Below are 27,770 nucleotides of genomic sequence, written 5' to 3'. Positions count from 1 at the left end.
GTAAGAGTATATTTTTTCTTGAAACCTAATTTTTTAATATATATGTATGCTTTATACTCGGGTGTGTGATTTTTGTAAAAAAAAAAAAAAGAGTGAGAAGGAATCAACGCAATAATTTCTGTTGAAAGCTAAGATCTAAAATTAACAATGGAGTAAACCTTCATTCTTGCAGTTAGCTACAGCAGTGAGAAGCTAATAGTGTAACAGCTAGATTGAAAAAGCTTGAGTGATGACATCATAGTTACAACAACCACGAAGGTCATGGTACACATACCGTGACAGCCCGAAACACACACACACAAACCAGGATTACTTGCAGGCAAAAGGTTAAAACCCTGATCTGATCCTCCAGCTCCATTTCTATTGTTTCTATTGTCATTATATAGCCTCATTGAGAGTTTTCTGACAGACACCAGCTGTAATTACACACGTAATACAAAGACATAAGAATTAGTATCCTTAGAGAAGACTGAAAACATAAACAAGAACATCTGTTCATGGATGGTGGCATGGAGTATTTCCAAAAAGTGCAGCTTGTGCTGAAACAGTCTATAAAACGGGCTGGAGGTATAGAGGGTTTTTAGGGGTTGTTTAATGTCTGCCAGCAGGGGGATGATTGACTTTGTAGCTGTTCGAAATAAACTATTCTTGAGTCTATTCTTTTCTGATGCAATGATGCTGAATTATTTTCCAGATGAAAGTGGTGCAAACATTGCTTGGTGCTGCTGTAGTTCAATCTACTTGTATGAATGTTGACTTGGGCCTGACATCAGTGCTCATGTTTATCAATGTATATATTTGGGCTGATTTTTGAGTGAATAGAAACATTACAATATTTGTTTTTTCAACTATTTTTTATTTTTATTTTGGTATTTTACTGATATATTTTATTCTCTCAGCACTGCAGTAGTAGTCATAGAACCATTGAAAAGCCCAAGACAAAAAAAAAACGTTTGTTGAGAAAGTCTGCCCCCCTGGAAAAATGGAATGCCCCCCTTTGATTTGTTTCTGCAGTCAGGTCTGCTCCCAGTGAATGTCTCCCTAAAGCTGCAGGATGTATCAATAATAAAAGTAAAGTTGTAATATATGTATTAAAACTTTTGCTTTGTTCCAACACGATGCAGATCATCTGTGGAAACTATTACTCCTCTGTCAGAAAAGAAACCAAAAACTCATCAGAGCCAGAAGGAGGGTGTTAGCGCCTCACTGACTCTTTGACAGCAGAGTTTGCTCATCCACTGAACAATCAGTCAGGCTCTCGGGCAACTTTGATTTAGTAACTTATGATTGTTTATTTAGATGCAAATTTGACTGAATGTTCCTTGTTGCATGACATAAGTTGATTTCAGCAGGTTTTTTTTATATTGATGTATGTATAACTGTTTTGAATCTGTTAAATCAAAGCTGTTTTTCATCCCTCTTTTTGACTGAATTCTTTCTGCATTGTGCTGGGAAGTGGTTCTGAATATTTTGTCTAAAATAATTGATTTATGTTTAAATTTAGCTGGATCACAGTTGTAACATTTATACCTGAATCAAATAATTTACACCCAATCCATGTGATCAGGAGTGATCTGTGCTTTTGGGTGATAGGTATCAATGGGAAAAAACCTGATCAGAGCATCCCTGGTGCATGTAGTGATCCTCCAGTTGATGCAGAGCAGCTTGGGAGGGTGAAAAGTAGATTTCTGACCCCTGGTCACCAACATCCCACCTGGTGAGGAGCCGACCCCGCTAATTCGCAGCTCCCTGGATGATCTGATTGGATTGTCTCTGTAAAACGCCTTGAGATTAAATGTGTTGTAGATAATTGGCCCTGTTGAAATGAATTGAATTGAATTTACAGAATTTGTGAAATCTTCCCTATACAAACATTGGACTCTAAGATTGAAGGTATTTTTAATGATATTTAATTTTTCTTCAGACCAGGTAGATGATTCAGAAGACTGTTTTAATGACAAATTGGACCTGCTCAGAAAATCTAATGGGTTTACATGGTTTGATTTTGAACAAGCAACAGACTGACAGGAAAAAAACAAAGATATTTTTTCTTTGTCTGAGTGAGAACTACATTGGACATCCATTGTAAGCGATGGGCCATAAAGCGCACTGGTTCTGATGCCAAGTTGGGCCGGTGCAGGTTGTTAATGGCTCCAGAAAGATCAGCTCTTCCAGTGTCCACAGAACACAGACATATAACTCTTTTATTACCAACCTGGTAACAACAATGTGGGGTTGGTGTGGGGGTGGGCGGATCCTGGACACGTTTTGCAACTTGCAGAGCAGTTTGGGGAAATTCAGCTGTAAATATCCAGACTGCTGTAAGCTGATGCACAGAGTGCCTCATCAAGCACTTTAGTGGAATAAAGATGAGCTCAACTTAACAGCAGTGACTAGAACCTGAAATAAGGGTTTGGCCCTCCATCTGACCATACATTTCAGGTCAAACATGAACTACACTTTGCAGCCAGTTAGCCAAGTGGAAAATTGGAAAATCTGAGCTACACTGAGTCATTAGCTAAATCAAATATGAAAAAAAAGCCACATCTCCCCAGAGAGTTACCTCTGAAGCCTAATCTCTGAGGCAAATTGAATGATTTCACTTCAGTGGCTTCCCAGAAATATGCTAACCTTATCACCGGTCATGCAGGCAGACAAAACTGACCATCTTCAGCAAGTTCAAATGCTCACTTCTTTTTTTTCAATCTGTAAAAGCCTCAAACTATTTTCCCGTCATTTCTTTTCCATTTCATGCCTACACTTCACTCCACTTTCACTTTTGGTCTTTTCTCTCTAACTCATTCTACTTCTGCAAACTCTGTAACTAATTAGCTCTGGCATGGCCTGTAATGACTTTACACTCTATGGGGAGCAATGATGGAGGGAGGAAAAGAATCACCTTTTGCCTATTTAGGCATCAGTCTAAGGGCCGCGTGCCAACATGCAGCTGCTGCCTGCAACCATTGAACAATAAGAGCACAAATCTACAGCATCTTCCTGTCCTGAGGTTTCATATAGCTTCATATATATTTCATATATTACAACATAAAGACCCTATAACAGTTCTTGACCAACCTGCTCTCCAAGGGCATGACAAAAACATGAGGCATTGGTCACTGTTTAGCTGACAGAAATGATCTGATGGTGAACAAAACGGATTGTTAGACATTTTGTACACAGCATCTTTAATGACTGCCCTGATGGACATTTGTATTTACTGCATTAATTTTGTCTGTTACAACTCCTTATATAAATTGAGAAATCCAAGATTATTTGTAACCACATCAATTGTGTTTTTCTAGATATAGAGAAAGCATATGATTTGATACAGTGAGAATAACTGCAATTTTGTAGGAGAAAGACTGAACTGGTAAAGAAGTATGTAAGAGTGCTGCAGGACATGGAAGAGATTGGTTAGTGTACGGCTCATAAAGGATTGCCTCTTAGCTACTTCTTGTTTACTATGGTGATAAACAGATTGATGGATTACAGTGTTTGCAGATGACACTGTGATTTGTAATGGAAGCAGGGAGGTGAAGGAAAGTCTAGAAAGATGGAGGATTGGTCTAAAAAGGAGAGGAATGGTTAGTATATAAGTGAGTGAATTAGAAGGATCAAGATGGAGCTACGAGGCTATATGAAGCAGAGATACAGAAGATATAGAGTTTTTATCACTGAAGTTCAACAATCTAGAGCAGTGGTCTCCAACTGCAGTCCAGGAGGCCTGGGCTGCGTCCGAAAGACCGTCCTAACCATTATATAGGGCACTATACAATATACTGGTTATGCCATTTTAAATTAGTGTCCGAACGTCTAGTGGATGAAAAAGTGGTGGACTCGAAATTTCCAACAATGCACCTTGAAAAGTAGGGATCATCCGTGGTCTCCAGAGGAGCAGAAATATCCCAGATTGCTTTGCAAGTGATGTACGGTACAAGAATAAACATGAGAAATAACAAATATGGTAAATCTACCTGTGCGAGGAGGCAGAGTTACGTGACCAACAGGGAGCGAAAAGGGGTTCGCATCTGTTAAGTGAGTTCACTATAAAGTCCACCATATAGTCCCCGCTCTGTAAAGTGAGTGAGGGATTTAGGGGTAAGGGCGGACGTTCAGGCCATGGTGTTTTACAGCTTTTAGATGAATCTCTGTTCCAATCACCCTGTCTCCACTATCACCTCATTTACAGAGCCAGTGAGGTAATCTAGATATTCAATACAGGTGTTTGTAGCAATGACATCTGAGGGGGTGAAGGGGTGAGGTAACGTGCCAGGGCAGGTTGGAACAGATGGAGTAGCATTAGATGTGACTAAAGGGGGAGTGGAGGCCTAGTGGTTAGGGCATAGAGCTTGGAATCCAGAGGTTCTGAGTTCCCACAGACGGCCACTCTGGGTCTCTCTGCAAAAGACCCTTAACCCCACACTGCTCCCCGGGTACTGAACATTGGCAGCTCACTGCTCCCCAAAGGGATGGGTTAAATGCAGAGAGTTCATTTCGTTGCTCTGTACTTGTGACACTGTAATGACTATAAAAAAAAGGTGGAAAAAAATATATACAGTTTAATGAAGATGTAGAAAATGAGACCAGCAGTGATTGGGTTAGACTTGGTGGAACTGATGAAGGATATGTTTAGCTTCTTCTAGGGTGTGATAATAATGGAAAGGAGTACATCCGAGGAGTTTCACACTTACAACCTGACCCAGTATCTTCCCAGTAGTTTACTGGGTCAGGGCTAAGTGTGAATAAAGCCAGAACTGATTTACTGTTTAAAACTGACCCACTAATTTATCAGGAGCACTCTGGTGTGAACAAAGCTGTTACATTAAACGGTGAGGCATTTGTGAGTTTATGTGAAATGTTTGTAGTGACATGTTGCCTAGCAACAGTCTTGATTCCAGGTATACGTTGTTAAACTCTGCAACAAAAGCATTACTGACAAAGAGGCTGGCAACATTTTCTCAAGCACTTTATCAAACAAGCAGACAAGTTCTTAACGATGGCTGGAAATCTGGTCAGACCTGGAAAAAACAGATCTCCTCTCTGACGGAGCAGAGAGTGGAAGAGAATCAGCCACATCCTCCCCTGATCTCTGCCAGTCGCTCCTCTGACTGTTAAATCCACCTAAGTTGGATCTTTTTTCAGTAGTTTTCTTAACGCCACTGTAAGAACCACTGGTCCATGTATTTATGGTGCTAATTCTTGTTCTGCAATATTGGTCCCACTAAATAACATTTATGTGTGAAAGGAGCTCTAGAGGAGATAAAAGCCGGAGAGGCCAAGCTGATGCACAGATGCTGGATTGCATAGTAAGAAGGATCCTGAGACTGGAGCCTCCAGGCAGGAGGTAAAGAAGAAGACCAGGGAGGAGATTTAAGGATGAAGTTAAAGGGGACATGAAGGTATTTGTGTGAAAGAAGAAGATGCAGAAGATAGAGTTAAAGGGAAAAAAAGAGTGGCGATCCTTCAAAAGGTGAAGCCGAAAGCAGAAGAAGAAATAGATCACTGGTGCCTCACTTACTGACAGAGAAAAATGCTCTAAAAAACAGTAAAAACAGAAGTGTTTGTATTTTAGTTTTGATCTTGGATTTAATCATCAGACCTTCATAATCTTCCGATAGTATGACATCAGATATATCTCTTTACTGCTCTTTAAAATAGGAAAGACAAGATCTCACTCAGCAGTTCATTGGTCAGCTATTTTGAATTGGGTTGTTTTCATTCTGGTTATGTTTAGATTGATTTGGGGAACAAAACAAATGAACCTGTCTGTCTCGTAAATTTGCCTCAGATGTCATTTGTTATGAATTAATGTGAAACAAAGTGAGTGAAACAGCTGAACATAACGAGCTACTGGCCCAAACCTAAAGTCAGAACAATCTTTAAAATGCTTCAAACACTGAGACAAAAAAAAGACTTGAAACAAGTCTATGGTGTTACCACGCACTGAGCGAGAGGCGAGGTAAGGAAATCAAACTCTGAAGCTTCCCATGTCAGGTCTAATGAGACGGCAGTAAAACAAAAACTTACATTTCAACGGTCCAGTTTTCAGAGACGTTTTTCTGAGTCTTTCACACAAACACATGAAACGTCTCTTAACATCTTTTTAGTTTTATTTAAGATCGGAAACCTTTTTCTGGGTTTGAGTTGTTTACAAACTAGGTTGACTTCTTACAACCTAGGCTTGGTTAACCCACCCATATGACATCTGAACCCCTTTTTCTGACTAACTTTAAATGTTTCTGGGAGCAGGTTTATAAAAAAACAAACATGTTATTTACACAGCAGAATACATCATCTTTTCTGAGTTTTTTTCAGTCATGATTTGTTCAGCCAGACAGTAAAAATGTTACAGCCACAACTCAGTCAGAGCTCAAATACTGTCAGCTCCGTTCTGATATGAATAATTAATAACCTGGCAGAAAGGCCTTTTAGTCGCAGTCAAATCAATGAATTATTGAACAATTTAGCAGATCCAACTGAGGACAGATTTATTTCCAACAAATATTAGGTCGGACACAGCAGCAGGTATTTGAAGAAAAATGATGGTTTTCTGTGATGAATTCAAGATTTAATGTTTCCATAATAAAAGCTTAGTAACTAAGCATGTTTTCAGTCAGCCTTCTTTTGAAGGTTTTTTTTGTGACTTCTATTGGCTCTCCCGGTGACGACCCCCCATCCTAACACATTGTTTTAAAACCATAAGTTGAATTCTTACAAGATTTTAAGAAAATCTCTTATAATAGATTGATTTTATTCATGCTGGTTTGAACATTTCTTTTTTTCTATTAATATGATTTTTTTCTTATTCAGAGATTTATTTCCTTCCAACCGTTGGTCCAGCAGTGAGCTTGCGGTCCCTGCAGACTTCCATGATCTGTGGCCCTTTGCTGAGAGAGAACACACAATCCAGTTAATGAAGCTGGAAAATGAACAGGTGCAGCAGACATTGCAGCCTGCTGCCTCCAATCAAGTCAACGCTGTGGAGCTCCAGTCTCATTTCAACATGAACTGGAGTTAAGTGACTGCCTCAGACCTCTGAAACCAAACTAATGTATCTGTCAGTTTAAATTAAGAAGTTAGAATTTGGTTTTTAGGAAGAGTCTCTTTCATCAGTATGATTTTTAAATAAAATCACCCTTTTTTTTCTTAAGTACATCCTTTTTAGAGGAAATGTCTGCTTTTTTTTTTACCTCTTCTTCTCTGTTTCATATCTGCTTAGAAGACGCTGGAGGCCTCCACACTTGAAGCCCTGGAAGTGGGCAGCAGGAGCACCCACGGTGATAATGTCGTACAAAGCATCTGGAAAGGGAAAACAAACAAACAAACGTTTAGTTTGCTGTACATAAGATGGGACACAGAGAACTGAACTGCAGGAGGGGCCAGAATAGGGGTCTGCAGCCTAGGACTCTTTGGCCCCTTAAGTGGCTCCAACTAAGCCGGGTAAGAAATTATTTCATCTATGAAGGCAGCAAGAAAGAGCAACAGTACAGGCTAAAGAATTTACTTCATTTTTTTTTTTTAACATTAATAGTTTTTATACTTTAAGGCAGATTAAATATCCTTCTTTATCCTTCATATTTTTGGTGGCTCATTCTACAAAATAAAAGCCTTGTTTCCATAATATCCCCTTGTAGAGGGGAAATTATCATTTTTCATTTAAATCACGATAATTGAAAACCTTTCTTTAATTTTTCCAGCTTTTTAATATCAAATATTTTTTTTTTTTTTTTACAGTGGCTCTTCTTTTGCAGCCATGATGGTAAAGTGGCTCTTTGAATTAAAAGGGTTTGGTTTAATGTCTAATCTACTAAACAATGGAAATGTGATGAAGAAACAACATCTTAACAGGTTATAGATCTTCAGACACAGATGTGAACACAGTTAAATATACTTATTTTATGGTGGAAAATAAGAATCAAACAACATTTTACCAGTAAAGCTATACTTGTGACTTTTTCACAGCAGATGTAGATTAGATCCAAAATGACCCCGATATAATAAAAGGAAAGTTAAGGACCTTAAGTCATGTTTTGTAAAGTGGAAAACTGAAGCCGATAATAAATAATAAATAATTAACCTCATTAAAAACTCTTAAACACTGGAGGCAGCTTTGCCTGGGGCATTTTAAATAACAGAGTTCAATGGCTCTTAGCTACTGCTTCTTCAATCATCCAATACTTCCTTTGTGGTTCCACTTCATTTATCAGCAAATTTGGGTTGATTTCTTTGTAAATGTGAATTAGCTGAGTAGCTGCCAACATCATGTGTGAATTAAACATTTGAAGCCCTGTTAGAAAAGTTGTTACTCAATAAAACAATGATCTCTTCTACACTTTTCTCAAACTGTAAATTTCACTAAAATGGCCCCGGTGCTTTTGTAGGTTGATTGGTCCCATGTGAGGGCAGAAGGACAGCCATTGTCACAGTGCTTCACTCCAATCAGCCTCAAAATGAAACAAACACTTCACAGGCAGCCAGGCACAGAGCAGGTCTTGTTTGAATTATAATGACTGAAGATGGCAATTAAACCAGAAGGAAAAAAATCATAGTACGGGGTTTGGGGTCTTCTCCAGAAACTCTCATATTGAGATTCATTCCGAGGGACCCCCAATGATAAGAAGGTATCTCTAGAAAGAAGGTCCAGAGGGAAGAAGGCCTTCCTAGATTCTGTAAACTGAAGACATATGAAAACTGGCAAGCTGAGGAACATTAACTAACAACTAACCAACTGTTAATAAGCTTTTTCATAGTTTTCTTTGAAAAAAAAACAAACAAAAAAAAAACACCGAAGACCTGATACAGAACCAGAGAGATGCATCATCTTTCTGTTTATCCTCTAAAAGCTTTTCAGGTAACTACACAGCAAAAACAATCTACAAAAACAGTCAATATTTCTTAAATTAAGTGTATTTACCTTTAAATGGAGTAGGTAAATAAGATAGCTTGCCAATGGAATGAGTATATTTACTCGTAAAATAAGATAATTAGATGATATGCACTTTAAACAAGACAATGCAATAGTTTTTTTCTTATTTTAAATGTAAATTATCTTGTATCTCACTTGCCTCCTCAATTCAAGAACAAATGTACTTATTTTAGGAAGAAATTACGTATTTAAATGGTAACTGGCCTGCACTTACGTAGCACTTTTTGAAGCCGGAAGACTTGACCAAAGCGTTTTACACTACATTCAGTCATTCACCCATTCCCACACAGTAGCAAACTACATTGTAGCCACAGCTGTCCTGGGGCTCGCTGACTGGAATGCAGGTGAAGTGTCTTGCCCAAGGACACAACGACCCTGAAAGCTGGAGCCGGGGCTTGAACCGAAAACCCTCTGATTGCATGGCAAACTCCTGCACCCGACGCCATTGCCCATTTAGATTTCCATTTTTTGAAGTGCACTGTTTAAAAGTCACATTACTGTTGAACAACCATGTTTTCTGTCATATTTCTTTTAGCTGTCTATGAGTCTGAAGCAAACTGTTTGGATTAGTTTGTGCTCTAATGAAGTCCTGTAGGTTTATACCCTGTAATGATGACCAGATTTAAGGTTTTCTGGATTCAGCACAGCGTCTTCCTTTCCTTTCCATGGTAGAGTTCTAACTGTTCATCTTATGACAGGAAAAAGAATTAGGAGCTGGTTTGAGTTTTCTGCCCTTGAATCACTCCAATCATGAGTACTATTCAAGTTAGGAGGTCAGATCCAACAATACATTCGACCTCAACCATTTACTCAGAAAGATGAAATGGGGGCTGTCTCCTTGGGTGCTTGTCCTCCTTCCTCCCTCACATCGATTTCCGTAACACTGCTTTCTAAATAAAGGCCCAATAAAATCAGAATTAGGGGGGTATCTCAGCTAGTATTTGTCTGCAGCTAACTAGTCCTTTCACTGTAATTTACAGAGTAACCTTCATTTTTTATGAACCCAAACCAGTTCTGCTACAGCAGCACAAGGGGAAACGTTTAGAGACGATCAGACCAATCACAGATGCATTCTCTGTTCTTTCTTTAATTTTTTTACATTTCTCTTTTAATCAACACCAAAAACAAGGAGTTAAAGGAGTGAGAACACCAAGAAGATAATGTACAAAGAAAACTGATAGAAATGAGTAATTATAATTCACACACAGCAATCTGCGAACAAGAAAACATTCTGCTGAACAATGTCTTTATCTCAGCTCTTAGACTGATGTGTTTAGAAATATTTTACAGCTGTGAAAATCTATTCACAGCGAAACAAATTAATTCTCTGCAGAGGCTGCAGTGTTATTATTTGATTCTGATTTCCTTTCTCTCTGATCAAAAGACAAAGTGAAAAAAAATGACTCAGCCCAATATGTAGATTATATGACACACCCGAAAGAAATGTGTCATCATAATACTGTATATAGATACAAATGGAAAATACTCAATGCAGCCAAGGTATAGTCTATGTGCAGTGAATCCTTTATTTAGCCAAATTACACAGAACTTCTAAAACATAAAGAAACATTCAGGTTCTGCTGAAAAGATCTGTATTAAGGATGATTTTTTACCTTCCTCATTTAGAAGCAGATATTTCACAAGATAGCTCGGATGTGTCGCTTTAAAATTGAAGTGGACGTGGCTCACGTACTGACATGTTTGTTCAGTTCCGGTGAGTTTTTTTCTGTCCCCATCTGCCTTTGTTATTTCATAAAATTCTGCCAGGTGCTTTGCAAAACTGGCATCAGAAATATCAGTAGATTAGTCTGAATTGTGCAGAAAAGTACTAGTAGTAGACATGCTGGTCTGTCATGCTGTTTACCGTAATAAGTGCTGTAAAAACCGACGTTCTCCAATAAAAAGTGTCATTATTAGTTGAAAGTAGTGTTGCGCCGATGCCATTTTTTGGCCCCGATATCCGATACCTGGCTGTGCAGTATCGGCCGATACCGATACCATAATAATGTAAAATAATTGCCATCATGGTTTTGTCAAGCTGCTGCCTACCTTTGTGAAGAAGGAAAAATCTAGTACAAAGTGAATCCAGAAGAACTTTTTATTTCCTAACTGGAATGGGTGACAATAGTTGAATAAACTTATGGCTCTCAAAATGGTATCGGTGCCCTATTTGTTGGTACTCGCCGATACCGATACCACCATTTTAGGGCAGTATCGGGGCCCCGTCCGATACTGGTATCGGTATCGGTGCAACACTAGTTGAAAGTGAAAATGAACTGTGTGTTGCTCATTATTCTCAAAGTGAACGTTGATCTCGTTTATTATTTCAGTTCACCGTTCACTAAAAATATGAATGTATTCGGTGAACGCCTTCATGCACAACACTGTTAGCAGCTGTGCCCGTTTCATTTTAACGTTACTGAACCATAAACTCTGAATTTGAGATGAGACACATGAGATCTCCAGGGATTCAGGTATTTTTCTGGGTAACCCCTCAGATGAACAAGTGAGGAAGTTTTAGAGTAATTCTGGTGGAAATGTTCACCATTGTGTAATATTTTCTCCATTCATGGTAAATGCCTCTAAGTGATTTGATGGGGTCCAAAAATCTCATTTATAACCATTTCTGAACTGGTAGATGACGGTAACACTCTCTCCCATCTGTTCTTGACTTGCTTCGGATTCTGTTATGTCTGAGATCATATCCATCCGTACCGCGTAAATAGCAATAAATAACAAGAGCGAGGCTAGCCATCGAGCTTTCAAAGAAGGAAGGGTCAATAAAGAGACAGAAAATCTGCACAAGCTGAAAAATGATCAACAAAATAGTGAAAACAAACAGGAACTAAGAGCGACAGGAAAAAAAAAAGTAATATCCAAAATATCAGGATGGCTTTGAGGCCATGGGTAAAAAAGTATGATTTGATGACAGTAAGAGAAGAAGTCTAGGAACAAAGGCTGAGCAAAGTTTTACTAAATGTAACATCTTTAAAACCTCTAACAGTGTCTGAGCTTTACAGATCTAGAGGAACTAGATGGAACAGTTGGGTGCTGCAGCTCAGAGAAAGAAGCTGGACCAAGATAACTGATGAGAAACAAATCAGAGAATAATGAAATAAATCAAATAATTGCTGGAAGCCAGTGAAGCTAAAATCTGATGAAGGTACTGATGTTTCCTGGTAAAAGTTAGAAGCTGAGTGATAACCTTTTCACCAGTTTGAAATCAGGGATCTGAGTCTGACTAATTTCAAAACACTAAATATTGTGATATATAAGGTAATATTAGCATATCTTACTGTCTCCAGAACATGTCCAATATTTGACATTCAGTGACATGCTGTGACTTCACTGTTGGTTGTTCCTTTCTCAGACCCAGAATTATAATGAGATTTTCAGCATATGGGACAAAAGATCTGAACAGGAGATACTGGAGCTATTAAGCCTTAACTGTAGGATTTTTTTTTTAGGATCTCCTTTTTAAAGTATAGGAAATGTATTCATGAGACCGTCACAGAGAGGCTGGACACAATATCCTCTGTGCTTTACAGAAAAAATAGAATATCAGTCATCAGCATATAAATGAAAAAGAGAATTATTAACCTACTTCATGATGTCAGACTGGTTCTTTAGAAGCCAATATTGGATTATATGATGCCAAAAGTAATCAGGTGGGGGGATAGGGCTGCTTTAGGGTTTTTCTTTCTTCAAAACATGAAATATTTTGAAAAGATCTCTGTTCAGGTTATCACCTGGTACAAGAACTGATGTTCTGCATGTGTGTAGATGCTGTTACCAATAAATCAGCTCCTCTGATTATTGATTGACAACCAAACTGATGTTACAGAAGAAGATTCCAGTTAGACCAGTTCTTCTGGAATAAAGAACCATGGCAGGATGCTGTGGAAAAGTATTTGCCACCCTGAACATCAGAAACATCTGGGCCGCACTCATCCTCTCGTTCAGAAAAATGTCTGAATCTGTAATAAAATGTCCGTCCATCTTATGCGGCCTGGTTTCTATCTACAGGTGGGGTCCATGCTGGTCAGGCAACGAGTCCATCACAAAGATTAACAACTAAGGGCAACTTAGAGATGCCATTTCATGTTTTTGGACTGTAGGAGGAAGCTGGAGTACCCAGAGAGAAACCAACACATTCACAGAGAAAACATGCAAACCCCATGCAAAAAAATAAATGCTACAGCAGTGAAATCACTATTCCTGTTAGGATAATACATTACGCATTAGTACAGTATCCTTGCTTTAAAAGATGCTCTTCAGCTTTTTAACCTCTTAACAATCAGTTTAAATAATAGATAATCCCTTAATCATTTATAGTCTTCAGTTTCATAATAAAAAATCTGTTATTGGTTTTAGTATTCCATCCTAAATGTGCTCTTGATCCTGAGGTGCTTTCTGCAGTTTGGAGAAACAGAAAACCCTGTGATGAGAGTCCATTTCTTCATCAGTAAATCAGAGATGGCTACTTTTTCCTCTCAAAGAGTGGCTTTGTGTCAAATCTGGGCTGTTTCCTTCAAAAGAGGCAAAACTGCACCTGTCGAACATGAGAGAGCATTTATTTTTCCTCAGCTTTCCCATTTTTCTGCTTTTCAAATTAAATTATATCAGCTGTGCTTTTTACAGATTCAATTTAAACCAACTTATAGGTATAGAGGATGATCTTTTATTTATTTCTGGGTGGATCATCTAAATAAGTGGTCCTCCAAATTGTCAATCATTCTGGTGATATGCTTACGTAAGGCTGTCTTACGCGGTCGTCCCATTAGCTATAATTTTCTGCGCATGCAGACTTTCAGGCGTATATATCTGTGGTGAGCTATGGTTTCAGATAGTCATTGAAACTCACATTTTTTCCGCGGTTCTTTAAAAACGGCAGAGGTTCGTAAGAGAAAAAGTGTCTAAGAAGTGTATGAGAAGAAAAGAAAGGGTCAGAAGTGGCAGATACTGTAAGTCCCAGAATGCTTTGTGCAGAGAGCTCTCCTCGCAAAGCATTATGGGACTAATATCAAAGAAAAACTCCTTGCATAATTATAATAAAGCAATTTATATGCATAAATCAAGCAGAACACTATGGCAATAGCCGTACTGCTCCACCTGTGAAAGTTAAATCTGTTGGGCTCTTTTTTGCAAGACAATTATTAAAAAATCTTTTTTCCACATCGCTAGACAGGACACTGTAAAAAAAAAAAAAAAAAAAAATATATATATATATATATATATATATAATATCAAAGATAATGCATGCACTGCTCAACGGACCGACGGGGAAGTGATCATCTGTCGGTAAGTTGACTGAGTTCACTATAAAGTCCCCGGTCTATATAGTTATTGAGGGATTTGTGGGTCAGGGCGGACGTTTGGTCACAGTAAGCTTTTGTGAGCTTTGAGAACAGCAACTTTTAATCAAAGCGTGCACGATGAGAAATGGGCTCATACATGCTCCTGCATGCACATTGTTTTTTTAAGTTGGAGAGGGCAGGTCTCAAGAAAATCCTCCACAATACCTTTAACACAAAATCAGTTTCATCTGTTAAAATTTAGAGCTAAATATATTATGATTGTCTACTTATTTTAACCTATTTACACCAAAAATAAGTCTTTTTTTTTTTTTTTATAGTTTTCCAAACAAATTAAAAGTAAAAAGAGAAACATGTCTCACAGTTTGGGAAATGATAGTCCTTCATTGTTTGACAAGAGATATGAAATAAATGATCACATTCCCCCTTTTCTTAAGAATCTTAGGTGAGCCAGAGAAGCGGTGGATGGGTGGATAGAATTCGCTTCACACATCAGCGGAGCACCTCCACCGAAAGCCAGATATGAAGAAAATTGGGCCCAAAGAGGCTAATTATCCACGTGTCCATCGATCAGTGAACAAACGCCTTCAAGGTCGGTTTTGATGTGGTTTTAGTTATTATTCTGCCTTGGCAGAGAAACCAAGACCTACATGATGATTTGATGAGGCTTAACTCATCCTTCATCCCTCAGGTACTTGATGGAAGAGTGACAGTTTAAACCTGTGTTTGTTTGCCCGTCTTTCCATCAATCATCCGTGTTTAGAGCCGCTCCCCGCTGGAAGGGAAGCAGTTAATGCACAGAGACAGTTCCAGGCCAACAGCAGCCGGACGCACTCTCCTATTATTCCACTCTGCAAAAACGCAAAGGGCTTCATTAGTATTTCATCTGTTTTCTAGCCAAGCTAATTCTCACCTTTTAACCCGAGTGATGACCTGGAAACATTCCTGTGAGGAAAATCCACAACAGAGACAATAAAATGTGACGATGACAGCTGCTTTTCCATCAGACATAAAGGAGTGGAAAAGGCGACCAGTCCTGTCACTGAAGCATCCGTCTGTCACATTCTTAAGTCAACAGCAGTCATCTTAATCAAACGGTACCTGTTTTTTGGGGGCAGGTGACCCTCATCCTCTGAGTGTGCAGGTTTATTGGAATGAACTCCAGAGACTTCTGGGCTTTGCAGCAGCTCGGCTTGAACGACCCTGAACAAAGACAAAAGACAGCGTCTAAAATTAATGCTGGTAAACAACAGCATTACCATATTCAGGTAGACGGATGGCAAATTAAAATGTTATAATAATAATACAGATTTATTTCTTCTTAAAAGCACCAAAGTGTGTGATGAAAACACTAGAAATATTTTTGGTTTTAAAGTTCAGAAGATAACCACAGGAAATGAATCTCAGAGAGATATGCTTACATGTCTGGGAAGTAAATAAACCGTCCCGTCCTAATCTATAAAATAACAACCAAACATTTTTTTATTACAATGCATCTTGATCCAACAAGGTGGAGTAATTACAGCCTGGGAGGAAGAACAGCACCAAAATTGTTTCTCCAAACTCACCCAAACCACAGAGAAAAGGTGATTTTAATGAGATTTCTGCTCAATAAGCCAATCCTGTCAGAGCAATGTTCTGGGTGATATACGGCTTTTAATAAAGCAGTAAATTTGTGATGAGCACAGTGTGTAGAAGCTGTCTGCAGTACAATAATGACTTTTTCTTGAGTTTGCATGTTAGTGGAGATTAAACAACGACCTTTGTCGTCTTTTTGAACAGAATAGATGCAGGTCAGCATCACACCGCTGCTCATTCTGCTGATGTTGGAACAAACTGAGTTTATTGAAAGAAGAAGATGTTTTCATGAAAAGGCTATGTGTCATTTCTTTATAGTTATGGAAGTATATGCAATTAAGAACTCATTCAGTGATAATTACCAAAGCCTCAACCTTTCAAAGCACTATAAAAATATGAATCACTTTTAACTTCACTGTAGCGGCTCGTTATTATTATTAATGTTGTTATTTCAATTATTTATTTGAAATGCTGAACAGTTCATTTTAATACTCATATTACACATATTCTGGTTATGGAAACATCCCCTATAGTGGGAACACACCCTGCGGTCACCTTTCTTATGCAGGGGAACCACAACCTCAGTCAACCATTCGAGGGCCCTTTCCCAAAGCTCCATGCGATGTTGAGAGAGGCGTGACAGCCAAGACAGCCCGACCCCTCCAGACCTCTAAGGTACTCAGGGCAGATCTCTTTCACCCCTAAAGCCTTGCAACCGTGGAGTTTTTTGACCACCATGGCATCGGTGCAACTAGTGTTGCGCCGATGCCATTTTTTGGCCCCGATACCTGATACCTGGGTGTGCAGTATCGGCCGATACCGATACCATAATAATGTAAAATAATTGCCATCATGGCTTTGTCAAGCTGCTGCCTACCTTAGGGAAGCAGGAAAAAATCTAATACAAAGTGAATCCAGTAGAACTTTTTATTGCCTACCAGGAGTGGGTGACAATAGTTAAACAAACTTTTGGCTCAAAATGGTATTGGTGCCCTATTTGTTGGTACTCGCTGATACCGATACCACAATTTTAGGGCAGTATCGGGGCCCCGTCCGATACTGGTTTCGGTATCGGTGCAACACTAGTGATAACCAAATTTGGCCCCACGCATCTCGTCTCTTCTTTCACCATGGAAGGCATGTCAGCCAGATTATGGAGATCCTCCAAGTATTCCTTCCACCGTCCAACTCTTTGCTTTGAGAACCAACCAAAAGTCGTTCACTATGGCCTCTAAAAACTCCTATCCCAGTTTTTCCCTCTGCAACCGCCCAGGCAGCGGTATGGTTGGCCTCAACATACCTGCTTGCTGCCTCGGGGTCCCACAAGTCATGCAAGCTTGAAAGGATTCCTTCTTCAGCTGCTGCTGAAGCTCCTTAACAGTGTAATTTGGAAACAGAACAGTCGTAGGAATTTCAGCATCCATTCTTTACTTGCTTTGTGTGTCAATTATCATGGCTTGGTCAGATGAGACAAACATAAATTAAATAGTGGCATCTTGGCCCTGATTTGCTGTCTGTGAAGCGGTGGGTCTGGAGACACGTCAGTCTACATGGAAACACTTTAAGACGTGAAGCACTCAGTGCCAGGTGGTAGAAACTGTTGCACCAAAGGGAACAGCAACAGTTCCAGGTTTGGGAAATATTTACCTTCTGCTTGGAGCTGGTTGGATCAGGATGGTTAATTTTAAACACATTTTATTTTATTCGATCTGACATCACAATTTGTATGCAGACCTGAAAAAGATGTAGATGTTAAAGAAAAGAAATCTGTATGGTGGGAACTATTTCTGACAGGTTTGCAAAAGGTAAAAATCTACTTCTAAGATGGCTTCTCTCTGGTTTTAAACCCCCGTTTTCATTTTAAGACTAAAACAGCAGAGTGACTCAAATGGCCAAGAGAACGTAGCTTCCACTCAGCACACGACTCTGACCTTCAGTTACATGTGGATAAGAGCTCATCAATTTAATATTAATGCAGGAATAATCCTATTTAAGAACAGCAAACCTCTGAGCTTGGAGCCATGCCTGAAAAACCAATTAGATTAATTAAAAAGGTGGAAGAGGCTCTGTCCTGTGGGAGCTTTTTACATTTCACATCCATTTATCAGCTTTCTCCCGGACAATTATGGGAATTTTTAATAAAATGTGAATAAAATTAAATAAGCTCCCAGTTTGTATTACTAAATTAAGTAATTTACTAGGAAAGCCTAATAGAAATGATAATAACTGACTGAGTTAAGGTGGCTAGTTGTATGTTGGTAAAGCCTCAGATGTGTCTTTGAGTGATGTCATTAGTACCTCATTCCTCTTTACCAAAAGTACTAAATATTATAGTTCTGAAATTCTACATCACATCACTTGGTATTTAATGAAAAGGATCTAGTGTCACCCTTAAAAATCAGTAACTGGAAAGAGGTAATTTTGTAGCAATATGCATGGAAACTTAGATAAAAGTGACCAGCTTTACAGATTTTGAGAGGATTTAATTTTAAAATTCCTCAACAGACCTTGATGACCTTTGGTAAGAAGTATGTGGGGGTGTCCTACTGTCACGCTGAATTCAAATAAGTAACTGGAAAAATTGGAGTTTCTTAGCAATGTTGACAGCAACTTAGATAAAAGCGAACAATTTTACAGATTTTTGGGAAGCTTTAATTTTGAAATTTAACATCAGATTTAGGTTAACTCTGGTGAGAAGTATCTAGGGGTTCTATACTATCACCCTGAAGTGAAATTAGTAACTGGAAAAAGGGGATTACTTAGCAATAGTCATGGAAAAATATATAAAAATTGCCAATTCTATAGATTTTTGGGGCTTTAATTTTGAAATTCCAGATCAGACCTTGATGTAATCAAAGTTTTGGTTTGACAACAACAATTTTGCTTCTAAAAACAGAAAAATAAACTAAAAACAGAGTTTTTTCTTTAGTTTTTTCTCCTTTTAGAAAAAGTTCAAATGTCATTTTGAAGTTATTTAGACAGCCCATTTGTAAACACCACAGGTCTTCTCCCGCTTATTCCATTAGGGTCGTGGTTGGGCATATCTCAGCCTGCCTATGGCGAGAGGCGGGGTACACCCTTGACAGCGTTACCCAGTCTGTCGCAGGGCAACACAGAGACACACAATTTGAAATTTGAAAACTATTTAGAAATGCCAATCAAACTAAAAATCATGTTTTAGGGCTGTGGGAGGAAGATTGAGTACCCAGAGAGAACGCACGCATGCACAGGGAGAACATGCAAACTCTATGCAGAAAGACCCCGGGCAGGGAATCAAACTTTGCCCCATTAGGGAACTGTTAGAATAAGGGAAAATGATTGATTGATGATTGTTACCTACCAATAAGCTGTAGAAGGTCTACTGGATTTAAAATTTTGTGACACCAAGACCTGCCTTACGTTGCTTCTGATTGGTTTATATTGCATGGTGCTCTCTGTGGTTGGTTAGATTAAGCAAAAATGACTCATAGATTGGTCTGCGATTGGTTATATTAGGCAGTTAATCAGAGTTACTAAAAATATAGCAAGGTACTATGAGAATTAAATGAATTCTGAATGGAGAAATATGCAAGAGAAATGTCATGTGTGGCGAGTGGTGTGAAAATGGGTCATGTAACCAGGTCAGGGTGGCCTGGTTACATGACTGACTGACATGACGGATTTCTTAAGATCTGTTTTGCTTTGTGAGGACCCAACTGAATAATCAAACAAGCTTTTATCAACCAAAAAGTAAGTTTTTATTATATATTTGAAATCACCTTTGACATTCAGCTTTGACACACATCAAACCAAGTATAGGTACAGACTGGATGTAGAGAACAGCCTGGAATCAGCTGTTTTTCACACTGAGCTGTCAGAGCTCATCAAAGCAGCTCAAGTGTCTTGATGAAAACAAAGCAAAACGAATGAAGTCAGTCTGTCTAATTTTTTTATCAAGTTTAAATGTGAATATAGGGAAGCTCAATTTTATAAATACAAGTTTATAATATAATTTTATTTTGTATTTATTTCAATTCCTTACTAACTTCCAGGCAACATATTTATGTTGTTTTTTTTATTTGAGAAGGAAAGCATACATTTATTAAATTAAATGCTCAAAATAAAAGATTAAGTAAAATAGTCTTCATCTCAGTTATTGTACGTTCCACTTTTGGATAACAATCTGTATTTTTGACTGAGAGGGGGACTCATGGTACGAAAAATTGTCCAAAGGTAAACACAAGTCAAAAAAGGTTGGGAAACACTGATGTAGAAGGACTTACTGTAATTTCTAAGGTTGGAATACAGGAACTTTACTGCTGTAATAAATCTGTTACTGTTCTGCATTTGGCTGCATCCTTTGGCTTCTGTCTCCTTGAACCCCAGTCGGCCTCTGCAGATGGCCGCTCACGCTGAGCCTGGTTCTGCTGGAGGTTTCTTCCTGTTAAAAGGGAGTTTTTCCTCTCCACTGTCGCTACAAACATGCTAAGTGTGAGGGATTGTATTTGAGTCAATGAGTCGATGCAATCAACTGGTTTTCCTTAGATAGAAAACTTTGTATCAATTTGACTGTATGATCTGGTTGAACTGTAAAGTGCCTTGAGATGACATGTGTTGTGAATTTGGCGCTATATAAATAAACTGAATTGAATTGAATCCTACAGCGCCTTTCTTTTTTGTTTCTCTCCCTCTCTGCGCTGCCTTCCCTCTGCCTTTTTCTACGTTCTAAGACAGAGTCCATTGCTTCTTATCCTCACTTGCACCACTCGCTAGCTACCACACTGAAGCAGCCGGCACCAGACACACGTCCTTCACACTCTGCTGTCTGTGTTCCTGCTCAAATGCTACTGGCCAAAGGCCTGGTCTGTCCCTCTCAGTGACAGGCGTGCCACCGCTGCACCGGCAGACTTAAAAAAAAAAGAGAGAGATGCAGGCCAGCAGGCCAATCCCAGGCCGGCGCTCCGGGAATACTCCCAGTTCTCCCTATGGACAGTCCGGGTATGTCTGTCAAGTTACCACAGGTCATACAAAGCTCTTTGAGAGTGAAACTATTGAAATCCAGTTTCAAGCTCATAAAAAGAGTGAGATTATACCTTGTTTCATATCAAAATGATAAGAATGTTAGTATAATCTAATATTGCCTAACTAGGAATAATCATCAAAGCCTCTGATAATTAGTCGATGGTTAAATAAAATTGGTATTTGATTTCAAATTTTAAATTCTGCTTGATTTTGCTGTGCTGATCCTGTGTTAATGTTATACTATCAATAAAGCATGTTCGAAAATTAGTGGATAGCGTGGACATTGAGCTTTAGAGTCACCTCCTTTGATAAGTTTGTTGGTGGTGTGAAACAGTTGTGTGTGAAATTATAAACTTTATATTGGAAGTCTTGACAGACTACCCACAGCCAAACTTATTAAAACAACACCCTTGGGACTTTTTAATCACTAAAAGCTAATAACTTAAATTGCTGGAATGGTTGTGTAAGAACAGGAGCTTCCATAAAAAAGCGGAAACAAATGGTTTCTGGCTTCAAATCATCCGACCAATTTGTTGCAAAAGGGTGTGGAGGCCCATTTGTTGCAACCCTATGAAGGCGGTTGCTAGCATGTTCAGCGAGTTCTTTTTGCCCAACCAGGTAGATCTCACAGGTGCTCTAAAACAGGGTAATACTCTTTAGGTCTAGAGATCTATGAACCCAGGTTGGTTTCTGAACTAAGGCATGTGAGAAAGAGATGAGGCTCAGCTGTGACAACAACAAGACAAACAAATGAACAAAAAAGGAGAAAAAAAGGAAATATTACACCATATGGTTCTGGACTTTAAAAGCTAAAGTAAAGTAATGAAACTACTGCAGCTGGCTCTAAAACTGGTCAGGGTGTGAAAACCAGCCCTTGTTTCAGCAGACAAGATGGACCCTGTCAGGAGCCATTACGACCAACCCTACACCTCCTCAGCTATCAGGCATCAGCAGAGGCTCAGTCATCAACATGTTATATTGGTAAGATAAAGAGAAAATATTCCATAAATGGATGGGGATGAAAAATTAGAACGCTGTAATAAAGTCCAAACAAAGTCCACAGCCTGTTGAAACATGTGGAGTGTGAAGGTTCGGCTGATTGGTCGGTATGTGCCATTCTGATTCATAGTAACACAAATTTGATGTGTTTTGTGGAGCAGCTGATGTGATCTGTACATTTATCCCAGCAGCAAACCATTCATTTAGAGCAACCTCTGGTCTAATCCAAGTAAAGCACCTCAGTGCTCCTCTGATGATATTCACAGACTGTTTGGTATGCTGTAGCTGATGTGGCAGAGTTTATTTGCACGTTAAACTGTCAATTCACTGAATAAAATGGCAAAAAAATAAATAAATAAAAATTGGACAAAGTTCTTGGTGTTTGAATGTAGTCTTTATCTCTGCTGAACACTCAGGTGATCTCACACACATAAAGTTCAGCTTGTTGTCATGCCTACAAAAACATTTTCCATTAGTGTGAAAGTCAAAACATTAAAGACTGTTTTGTTAAACACCAAGCTGTGTCCGCTCTAAGGAAATGTGTTGCTTTTCATGCCACTTTTTGTAAATTTTGTGTCTATAAGGATAAAGGGTGAAAATACAAACATCCAAAATCAGGAGCAATACATTCCTTCTGCAAACAAAAATGTGCACATCCAAGATGCAGATGATAAAACATGCAGAAATGTTGCAGGTCACTTTGTTTAAATAAGAACTTAGCATTTGTTAGCTGCTGCGTTCATGGAGACTTCAGGCTCAGAGGCAAAGGTTTGGATCTAATCCTAATAATACTAGTAATAATATTAATAAAGGTAATTGAAATTATATTTTTTTTACTTCTAACTTGTTCTTGCAATAGTGGGAGAGTACACCCCCTTCCTAATAAAGCAATCTGACAGTACCGTCTGTGTAAAGTGCCTTGAGGTGACGTGCTGTGAATTGGTGCTATATAAATAAACTGTTGTGTAATGGGTGTATAGATCTTCAGATGAATACATCAAGATATTGAGCTTATAAGTAAAATTTTTTTACTTTTTTTCATAGAAAATAAAGAGTTTAATTGTGCTTCTCAAGTCTTTATAGCTGATATATGAATTAGCTATAAGGAATAAGTCTAAACGCATCTATAAACTATTAATAAGGTCTAAACTAGGGCTAACAGGTGACTTAATGTGGAAGCCCAATGAGGTGTAGGTAAAGTTTAAATTGTGTCTCCTGCTCAGGGTGAAAGGAAAAAAATCCCACAATGGCATAGAGATTTTGATCACTCAAAGTGACATGCTCCTTTTAAGTCTATAAGAACAACATCTGATTTAGTTTTCCATAAAGGCAAATTATTTAAACCTATTATTGTGTTTTCAGAGTCTTTTCTTCTCAATGTTTTTTGGTCCTAACAGAACATGCTTGAGGCTAATCTGAGCCTTTATGGCTTCACATCAGATTTTCTGGATCAGTAGGGTGTCGGTTGGACCTTATTACTGCTGCTTCATACGGTTCTCCTTTAGCTTTTCAGCAACTCTTCACAGCAAGAGCCTATTTTCTCCACAACAGAGTGAGATTATCACAAAGAAACCACTCCTATTGTTTTCTGAAGAATGCAGCGTCTTTCATAGTTATTCATCTTCTGAAGATTTCCATAGTTTGTTATGTTACAAAATAAAAGTTTAATGTATGTCCTGGGAGTTTCATTTGATGAACCAAACAAACTGGAGCATAATTGTGAAGCAATGCAAAAAAATATATGTTTTTGCAGTCAGCTCCTTCTGATCTGAAATATATTTTATTGCAGCTATCTACTTTGAGCCTTGACTTAATTTAAATCTTCTTGGACAATTAATGAGTCAAATTTTTTGGATTTGAATCCATATCAGGAGTTCTCAGAGATTTGTTAGATAACATTCAATGGACCCAGGAAGACAGAATGATGAATTAGAGGTTTCTAAAAAGGCATTTAGAGGACACAGTAGACCTGTAGCAGAAAACACTGTGATTAGGATTTTATTATGAAGGCATAGGAAAATAAGGATGCAGAAACATGTCAGATGCTGGAAAATTTTTTAGACTGGGATGTTCAGCTACCAGTAGGACAGCAGCATTAACCAGGCGGCCAGAGCAGCAGCAGAATAAAGGCCTGATGGTTCTGGAATGGTGGAGAAAAGGTCTAGATCTACCTTGAAGCTCCTCAGGCTTCCCCAAGCAAAGCTGGGGGAGGTTTGTGTGGAAAGTGAAGTCTGTGATTCTCTGCTGAGACTGCTGCCTTCAACAACCAGTGAAAAATGACAAGTATCAGGATGTGTTGATACTCTAAAACCATGTCCTATAATTTCGCTCCCAATGCACTCTTATGCACTGCTTTGTGTCGCTCTATGACATAAAATACTATTAAGAAAACCTGAAGAAAAGTAGGAGCAACATAACAACAAGTGGTAATGTTTCACGTATAAATATGTTTGCAGTGTCCTCTGATTTAAAGCTTATGCAGTTCAGTCTCTAAAGGTACACGATCTGATGTCGTTGTATTTTGACATCCAGTATATGTGATAGTGAGGGAAGGAAAGATTTAGAGGAAGAGATATTTTCATACCAGACATCTTCTCCAGTTCAGCCAGAGTCTCCTGGTAAGAGTTGATGATTCCTCCATAACGCGTCACAACCTCCTTCCTTAGGTTGTCCCAGTGAGGAGAGAGCTCTCCCAGCTCTTCGAGATTCTGCAACCTATAGATGAAAAACACCATCAGGTCTTCATTGCATATAAACATGGAATCCTACTTAAACTCAACACACGTTGGCATGCTGACCTAATGTCAGACTAACCAAACACAGTACAGAAATGTTTCTGAAACCAGGCGATAATCATTTGAACTTGGGTTGAAGGACGGATTTAGATTTCACACAAAAAACAAAGATCCAAGCAGCTGCTGGAGGAAGATGACAGTCCGGCACCAATGGTGCTTCAGAGCCAGTTCTGCGGACATATACATCTCAGCTTGTGGATCCCACTTATCCACTCCACCCTGTCAAACTGCCTTTCATCCTACTTAATTCTTCTCCCATTATGAACTGTATAAAACAAACATGTTAACTGTTTACTGCAGCTTGTTTGTCTTTCATCAGAGCTGTGCCAGAATCACCTCTGCTCCTGCTGCAGAGAATAATTGCCACTATGCGCGGGTGGTGTACTTATTTTCACCCATGTTTATGGGTGCAGGGGCTGATTTCCAGCAGAAAGGACAGCCTTTCATTTGCATTTGAAAAGAGAATGAGATGGACAGATATCATTCAGCACTCCAGCAGTAAATTACAGAGGCGTAACAAGATGTTACTTTGCTATCCAGGAGAGCAATTAAACCATCAACTGCAACAACATCAGTATTTATATACAAATTTTTCTATAACTTAAAACCATTTTGTGCACAACTAAAGGTTTTATTGCCTGTTAGCTTTGTTAGCTTTCTGTAAATTCCCCCACTGTTAGGCAAATATTCTATTCTATTCTATTCTATTCTATTCTATTCTATTCTATTCTATTCTATTCTATTCTATTCCTCATGTGTTAAGGATTGTTAATCCATCCTCCTGCTCAGATCAGGTTCTCTGACGGAGTACAACCTTTGTTGTTGTGATTCAACCCCTGCAGAAATTCAGATTGCCTCTGTAGATTATCTCTGCCTTTCTTTCTTTAACAATTTAGATTTCTTTGAAGACTTTCTTTGCAAGTTAAGGTGAGATAACAGTAATGCCTGAAGGGGAAAGTGAGGGATTGTCTCATAAAAAAAAAAAACCCTATTCAGCCTGTTGACAAAATCATGGTTTAAAGGGATTAACTGGAAGAAATCCTGTTTGCATCCCTCAATAAATGATCTTGATCTGCTTCCCTTCATGGGCTTTATGAGCTGCCCACCTGAGCTCCTGTCGTTTATCCACTTATAACCCCTGTTTCAGATAAATACTTCCTGCTCAAAAGCTTAAATCATTCATTATGGGAACTAAGGCTGTTAAATTAGCTAGCTAGATATAATCGATAAAAAACCCCATCAAATTATTTAAAGACACTCATTTTAGTATAAATCGTTTCATGTTTGCCCAATCTGTTGCACTATTATCAGTAGCAGAACATCAACAACAGAAGCTCCGCCCCTCATCGTCCTGCAGCTTCACTAGAGCATAATAATACTGGAAGCTGTAAAGGCAGCTAACATCTTGATTCCAACAAGCAAAATAAGCACATCTTTTTATCAACAAGAAAAAAAACAAAACAAAACGACAAATAAAAAACAAAAACAACACTGAAAGAAAAAAAATTTAATTTTGGGAAGTGCTACGTGCTAAACTAACTCCAAATGCTGTTGTTTTGGCGCAACATAAAAAGGTCAGTAAAGCTCTGATTTCAGTGAAGCAGGAAATCTGAAACAAAACAAATAAGCCCCATTACCTTGTTAAGTTATTTTAGACCCAAAAGATAAACATAAACACAGACTATGCAGCTGGATGTAAGAGTTCAGCACAGAAGAAAAGCTACCCTACTGCACCAATATCAGAATCAGAATCAAGTTTATTGCCAAGTAGGTTTGCACTTACAAGGAATTTGACTTGGTGTTGATTGTGCAGACAAATTAGATATATATACAGAATACAGAGTCTATAGCTATATATAATGTAAAACATACAATATACTGTATACAATATATAGTATATAGCGTTATACTATATACACAGTAGACTGTGCGTTAATGTAATGCAGGAGGTCTGGAGATGCTACGTTGGTGTAGCTTCTAGGTCCTGAACGGGGAAGAGAGAGAGGCAGTAGCAGTGTCACGGGGGTCTCTGGGCCTTGTTGATAAGGCCGGTAGCGGATGGGAAGAAACTGTTCTTGTAGCGTGAGGTTCTGACGGGCTGCGGCCTCCTGCCAGATCGACGCGTCTGAAAAAGTTTGTGGCTGGGGTGCTATACTTAATAACTAAGGAAAATATGACAGAAATCTTACAGGGTTGCTGTTGAATACATTTGCATTGATCAGATCCGGGGTTAGACTCTACAAAATAGATTTGATATGAGCTAGATTCATGTTTGCTTCTTGAATCATTCCTAATTTGTCCCTCAGAACATTTATATCATCTATCAGCTGATTGACCAGGAGATGGACAATGGACCAGACAATGGGAGATTCAATCTTCAAAAAATAAAATTGTATAACCGAATCAAAGGTAAATTGTTTCCAACATTCATCAACATTTATAGTCATTGTTTTAACAAACGTTAAAGTGTTACTGAGGCCATGAATTTCTCTTTAGAAGCACTGATGTGAAATGAGAAACAAGGATGACAAAATTAAGATACTAGCCATACTGGCTAGAAATAGTTGGGCTCTCTTACTCACATCCCCTGGGCTCTGGAACCCAAATCCTCAAGAAAGTTGGACTCTCTTCTACTCTGGAGTTACCCGGAGAAACTGAAGGCAGGGGTAGGTCTGATTGTCTTCCCCGCACCTCAGCCGTCTCTTGTTGGAGTTTCTCCCAGTGGATTAAAGGGCCACATCTCTTTGCCTTCGGGTGAGGTCTTTGACTTTTGTTTCAGCCTATAGGTCCAATGGCATTACAGAGTAATGCCATTGGACCTATAGGCCTTCTTATTGGATAACTCCCCTCCCAGGGATTCCATCATTCTGCTAGGAGACTTCAACGCCCATGTCAGAAATGACAGTGACACTTGGAGGGGCATCACTGGGAGAAATGGACCTCCAACTCTGAACCTAAACGATGTTTAATTATTGGAATTTTCTGCAAGTCACTGATAATAATAATCATAATGAAGACCATGTTAAAGTATAAAGATGTCCATCGATGAAACTGGCCCCAGGACACCTCAGACTGAAGGTTGATGATCATCTTTTGTAAACAAATCTTCTGACCTTCGGCCGCATGTCTTGGACACTCGGGTGAAGAGAGGAGTGG

The 27,770-nt window shown here is 38.8% G+C and overlaps 1 protein-coding gene across 4 annotated transcripts in view; it reads right to left on the bottom strand.

Annotated features, from left to right (window-relative positions):
- inpp4b (inositol polyphosphate-4-phosphatase type II B) overlaps positions 1-27,770 on the bottom strand; it is a 244,589-nt gene that overhangs the window by 40,559 nt on the left and 176,260 nt on the right. For all 4 annotated transcript variants that reach the window (XM_015371659.1, XM_015371654.1, XM_015371655.1 and 1 more), the window contains 3 exons: positions 24,404-24,534; positions 15,343-15,444; positions 7,191-7,299 (listed from right to left, as the gene is read on the bottom strand). In XM_015371659.1, coding sequence (XP_015227145.1) covers positions 7,191-7,299; positions 15,343-15,444; positions 24,404-24,534 — 342 coding nt within the window. The remainder of the gene's footprint in view (positions 1-7,190; positions 7,300-15,342; positions 15,445-24,403; positions 24,535-27,770) is intronic.

The sequence above is a fragment of the Cyprinodon variegatus genome, unplaced genomic scaffold (genome assembly GCF_000732505.1).
Source record: "Cyprinodon variegatus isolate N-32 unplaced genomic scaffold, C_variegatus-1.0 Scaffold61, whole genome shotgun sequence".
In the NCBI taxonomy this organism is placed as follows: Eukaryota; Metazoa; Chordata; class Actinopteri; order Cyprinodontiformes; family Cyprinodontidae; genus Cyprinodon; species Cyprinodon variegatus.
Note: the sequence above shows the minus strand (reverse complement) of the source record. Positions and strands in the feature narration are given on the sequence as shown.